The 6,042-nt window shown below is 35.8% G+C and overlaps 1 protein-coding gene across 1 annotated transcript; it reads left to right on the forward strand.

Moving 5' to 3' along the window:
- Window positions 1-3,732: 3,732 nt before the first annotated feature.
- Window positions 3,733-5,103, forward strand: LOC308639680 (nucleosome assembly protein 1-like 2; the record flags this gene model as incomplete). The annotated part of the gene is made up of 1 exon (XM_081277948.1): window positions 3,733-5,103. One exon carries the CDS (start codon window positions 3,733-3,735, stop codon window positions 5,101-5,103), a length of 1,371 nt encoding a protein of 456 aa, XP_081134074.1.
- Between the last annotated feature and the right edge of the window lie 939 nt (window positions 5,104-6,042).

The raw sequence follows: 6,042 nt of genomic DNA on the forward strand, positions 1-6,042 counted from the left end.
TGCCCCCTCCCATTCCCTCCCTCCCTCTACCCGATCTAGAATTCATCTATTCCTCCCGTGCTCCCCCTCCCTATTCCACTATGAGTCAGCCTCCTTATATCAGAGAAAACAATCCGCATTTGTTTTGGAGAGATTTGCTAATTTCACTTAGCATTATCTTCTCCAACGCCATCCATTTACCTGTAAATGCCATGATTTTATTCTCTTTTATTGCTGAGTAAAATTCCATTGTGTATATATGCCATATTTTTTAATCCATTCATCCACTGAAGGGCATCCAAAGTTTTAATAACAATTTTTTGTTCAACACCTATGCATCCTAATTTCTCTACATCTTTGCCATAATTAGAACTGTTAGACTTTTAAATTTTAGCCATTGACAATGATTTTATATGTTAATCACTTACCAGTTTTGCATATATATTACTATATACATAGTTTGCTTAGTTCTCATTTTATTTATTATTTATATCTGTGTTGTTTTTTATCTCAATGTTTTTATTATGGTAAATTATACATAAGATAAAATTTACCATTTCAACTATTTTTAGGTTTGCATTTCATGGACATTGAAGTATGTTGTGACCCATCATCATCATCTATCTCCAGAATGTTTTCATTTTCTTGAACTGAAATTCTCTACCCACCAAACAGTAACTTTCATTCCCTCTCTGCCCCTATACTCTGGCAACCATGATTCTACTTTCTGTCTCTATGAATCTGACTAACCTAGGAAACTCACCTAAGTGTAATCATATGATATTTGCTCTTCTGAATCTGGCTTATTTCACTTAGCATAATGTTTTCAAGGTTCCTCTATGTCATACCATATGTCAGAATTTAATTCCTTTTTAAGGATAAGTAGTATTCCACTGCACAGGGCACATGAATGCATGTACACACACACACACACACACACACACACACACACACACACACACAAATTTGCCCAGTCATCCATCACTGGACATTTGGGCTGTTTCTAATTGTTGGCTACTGTGATGCTGCTATGAATGTGGGTGTACAAATATCTGTTTGAGACCCTGCTTTTAAATTTTTGGATATTCAACCAATTCATGTTGAATTATATGGTAATTCTATGTTTAATATCTCAAAGAACTGCCATACTGCTTTCCACTATTCACATTATTACAGCACTTCCACTTTCTGCATTTTTAAAAGCTATGGATATGATATGAAATAGTATTTCATTATGGTTTTTATTTTCGTTTTCTCATTAGTGATATTGATCATTCTTGCATATCCTTATTGGCCACTGTTTCTTTTTAGAGAAATCTCTATTCAGGACCTTTGTCCATTTTTAAGTTGCTTTTGTAGTTTCTTGGTTATTGATTTGTAGCTCTTTATATATTTTAGATATTGATCTTCTGTTACACACATGATTTGCAAATATTTTCTCCCATCTTGTGTACAAGACCACACATTGTATGATTGAATTTATATGAAATACCCAGAAAAGGCAAAGTTGTGATAGTAATGTCCTTTGATGTCTGTTGATAGTAATGTCCTTTGACAACAAAAATTTTAATTTTGAAGAAGTTCAAATTTTCTTTGTTGTTGTTGTCGTTGCCTATGCTTTGGTGTCATATCTTTTTGTTTTATGTAATGAAACACATCATTCCCCTTGTGGTTTCTATGGTTACATGTATGACCCTGAGGGCTCATCAGTCTTTTTTTTTATTAATAAGAACATTAATAGATGATTAAAACTTTTCATCAGTCTTAAAATTAAGTGAAGATACTTTCTCTTTGTCCTTTATAGTAGTTTAGTTTTACTACATAATATATTTAAGTAACAATGAATTTTATTTTAAAATCACATTCTTGGAGAGTATTTAAGGACATTGGGATATGCTAATAAGAAAAAGTTTATAAACAAGTCTATCTAGTTTTATTTTTTAAAACCTTCAGCCTAAACACAAACATATGTATAAACAAATTAAAAAGAAAAGGTTCACATTGGTATTCTAAGGGTTGTGAGATTACTAGTGTTGTACCCTAAAAATGTCCTCAATTTGCAAATTTTCTAAAATGAACATATCTTTATTATCAGAAAATTACAGGGAATGTTGCAACTATAAAACCAGAAAAGGGAATATTTTAATGGGTGAGGCTATAACCACAGAACTAGCAGACTAAGCAATAAGCCTGAAAATTGAATTTTATAAATACTGTAATGTTATGCAGTACACAGAAATATAATAAGTAAAAAACAATGTGATTATAAACTGACAGAATCTGGAAATAAATAAAATATATATGTAGTGTTCATCTCTGATAGGAATACAACCCAAAGTATTATTTAAATCTGAAAAATAATAATAGACACTTAAAAATTTAAAGCATGTTCAAATAATAAATAAATAGGGAAAATTTTCACAAAATGAACACCACCAATGATTCCTACGTAGAGGAAACTTTTAGTTACTGCGCATTATACCATCTTATGAATGAATAATCTATATCTCTTCAATGACAAGATTAAGATTATTTTCCACTAACTTGAAAATGTCAAAAAAGTGATTTTTTAAAAAAATATTACTTCACATTTTGGCTTTTCCTTTTAAAATTCTCAATGGCTTTTAAAACAAGATCAAGAAAGAGGAAGTAAAATGTCAGTTTAGTACTGGGATTAGTGATAAACCAGGCAATGGTAAACTTAAGTCTTGTGTGTCCACTAGTCATGTAGATGGATACACTACACTGACTCTTTATCAAAGGATGTTCACCTTCATCTGTATCTCACCTCCTCCTTCTCCCCCTCCCCACCCCGCAGAAAATGTAAAATAATTTTCCGATTTAAAAATCATACAGCTTCTGGAAAATACAGAATATTGAATATTTAAGTCACTGGTAGTTACAGCATCCAAAGTCCAACAATGTTAATTTTTGGTATTTTTAAACCTCCTAGGGTCTCTTTGTAAGTTCCTCTACCACGCACCTCTTCCGTCCTCAGAGCTCCAGGCTAAAATCAAAGGGATGGCTTTAGGAGGAATGTGTGCCTTGCCTTCTCCAGTTCTGACATTTTTGTTATTGTTTTCTCTAAGCGCTTTTGAAATTATAAAATATAATAGCCAAAAGCTGAATGAATAAACTAATGAACATTGGGTTTCCAGAAAATTCCGTGGAGAAATGGGTTTGAGGATGACTGGAAATTGGATGAATCAGCCATATTAGTGAACCTGGGAAGGTAAGAGGAGTTGGAAACATGATAGATCTAATAATTTACTGGCTCAGGGTTTGTCAATCACTACATCCCGACAAATAAGATTAGAGCAGAGTTGTGGGAGGGGAGAGGGTGACGCAGCAAGCTGTATGCACCAAGAAAATTTAGCCAAGAGACAGCTGCGTAATCATATTGCGGCACCGTTTTTATTTCTTTTTTCTTGCTGCAGCAGCTGCTTGCGGAATACGTCTCCTCACTGCAGCTCTCTGCAGTCTTTGGCCCGCTCCTTCAGGACCGGTCACAGCAGCCATCGCCACCCTCTGCAACCCAGCCCAGGCTGCCCCTGCTTCAGTCCGGCTCTCCAAACCTCAGCACCGCCTTTTATCCAGCCAGCGCCCACTGTCGCTCCCGCAGTTCGGCCACCACAGCTCATTCCATCTCTGCCCAGGCCACAGCCGCTTCTGACATTTTGGTGAGTCTTTTCCCAAGGAGGTGAGATCTAATCTCGTTGATAGCCACCTTAGGCGTGTCCGGTCCTTTGAAAAATGGCCGAGTCCGCCGACTACAAGGATCTGTCAGGATCCAGTCCAGAAGAGGCTGACAGTAAGATAATAATGGAGGCACCTGGGGAACCTCAGGAGTGCGGTGAAGATGCTGCCGCTGGGCCTGGAGATCAGGGGGAGCGCGGTGAAGAAGCCGCTGCTGGGCTTGGCGTAGAAGGGGGAAAAGGTGAAGAGGCTGCTGCAGGATCCGGGAAAGACGGGGAGAAAGACACTGAGGAGAACCCAGATCGTCCAAAAGGACTCATCGGTTATCTTTTAGATACAGACTTTGTTGAAAGTCTACCTGTGAAAGTTAAGTACCGAGTGTTAGCCCTTAAAAAGCTCCAAACTAGAGCCGCCAATTTAGAATCCAAATTCATGAGGGAATTTCATGACATTGAAAGAAAGTTTGCTGAAATGTATCAACCCTTATTGGAAAAAAGACGACAGATCATCAATGCTATCTATGAACCTACAGAAGAGGAATGTGAATATAAACCAGACTGTGAGGACTATGATGAAGAAGACATGGAGGATGAGGAAGATGTGCATGATAATGAGGAAGGCATGGTACATGAGTATGGTGATGAGGATGATGGTTATGATGACTATTATTATGATTATGCCATTGAGGAAGAGGAGGAGGAGGAAGCAGATGATGACACTGAGGCTACTGGAGAAGAGAATAAAGAAGAGGATCCTAAGGGAATTCCAGATTTTTGGCTGACTGTTCTAAAAAACGTGGAAGCACTCACTCCTTTGATTAAGAAATATGATGAGCCTATTCTGAAGCTCCTGACAGATATTAAAGTGAAGCTTTCTGATCCTGGTGAGCCTCTCAGTTTCACACTAGAATTTCACTTCAAACCCAATGAATATTTCAAAAATGAACTGTTGACAAAGACCTATGTGCTGAAGTCAAGGCTAGCATATTATGATCCCCATCCTTATAGGGGAACTGCAATTGAGTATTCCACAGGCTGTGAGATTGATTGGAATGAAGGAAAGAATGTCACTTTGAGAACCGTCAAGAAGAAGCAGAAACATCGGATCTGGGGAACAATACGAACTGTGACTGAAAGTTTTCCCAAGGATTCATTCTTCAATTTCTTTTCTCCTCATGGAATCAGCTTAAATGGAGGGGATAGGAATGATGATTTTTTACTTGGTCACAATTTACGTACTTACATAATTCCAAGATCAGTATTATTTTTCTCAGGTGATGCACTTGAATCTCAGCAAGAGGGGGTAGTTAGGGAAGTTAATGATGCAATTTATGACAAAATTATTTATGATAATTGGATGGCTGCAATTGAGGAGGTTAAAGCCTGTTGCAAAAACCTTGAGGCATTAGTAGAAGACATTGATCGTTAAAGCAGGGTATATATGGCCATGAAATCACATGCCCTAGAGCTACTTACTCAAGATATAAGAAATTACAATTTTGTGGTCTGTATTTTTCTTGTAGTGTCAGTTAAAACATATGTCTCAGAAATATAAAAAAGGTCAAATAGTAATTAATTTGGCATTGCATTTTAATAGTAGAATGTTTTCAAGACATGTAGACTGTGGTAAATGATTTAAGACATTAATACAGTGTTGTGTAGTTTAATCCTTCTGAAGTCCTTTTGTCATGTAACCATGAGACTGTGAATATTATCAGAAATGCTAAATAAGATCAATATTTGTTTGGAAAGAAAATCTTGGGAACAAACCCAAGGGTTTTTGCTGCTGTTGTGTTTTGTATTTTTGTTTTCTTAGTCCTCTAGCTAGTGGATTTAATTTTGTTGTGACTGCTTCATTTTGCAGTAGAAATAAAGTAGAATTTAAAACTTGAATGCTTAAGAAGAGGCCTGCATATGGTTAAGAATTTCAAGCAAAACCACATTTATTGTTAGTAGCAGCTTGTGCATAGGCTCTTGAATATGTGACTGTGATAAATAATGAAACTTAGTTGTATTGGTATTACTGTTTATCAGTAAAGTGTTAGTCACAGTATTTTCAGAAGTTTGCCAGTATTGTTCTGTGTAATCGTGTAAACCATGATCCCTTTTCCTATAGTATATTGAATCATTCACTCAAAGTGATAACTTTACCATTTCAAAAATATATTTCATGTTCCTTCACTGCAAAATAAAATGAATAAAAATTTCAGGGTGTTTAGAAATTTATTTTTTATTATAAAAGTAATATGTTCATTAGAAGACATTTGAAAAATAAAAATATACATCAATTAAAACCAGAAGTAATATACCTACTTTATCAAAGGTAAGTACAGTTAATGTTTTGATATATTTTCTGCATGCAGTACAT

The sequence above is a fragment of the Spermophilus citellus genome, assembly GCF_964194105.1.
Source record: "Spermophilus citellus genome assembly, chromosome: X".
Classification (NCBI taxonomy): Eukaryota; Metazoa; Chordata; class Mammalia; order Rodentia; family Sciuridae; genus Spermophilus; species Spermophilus citellus.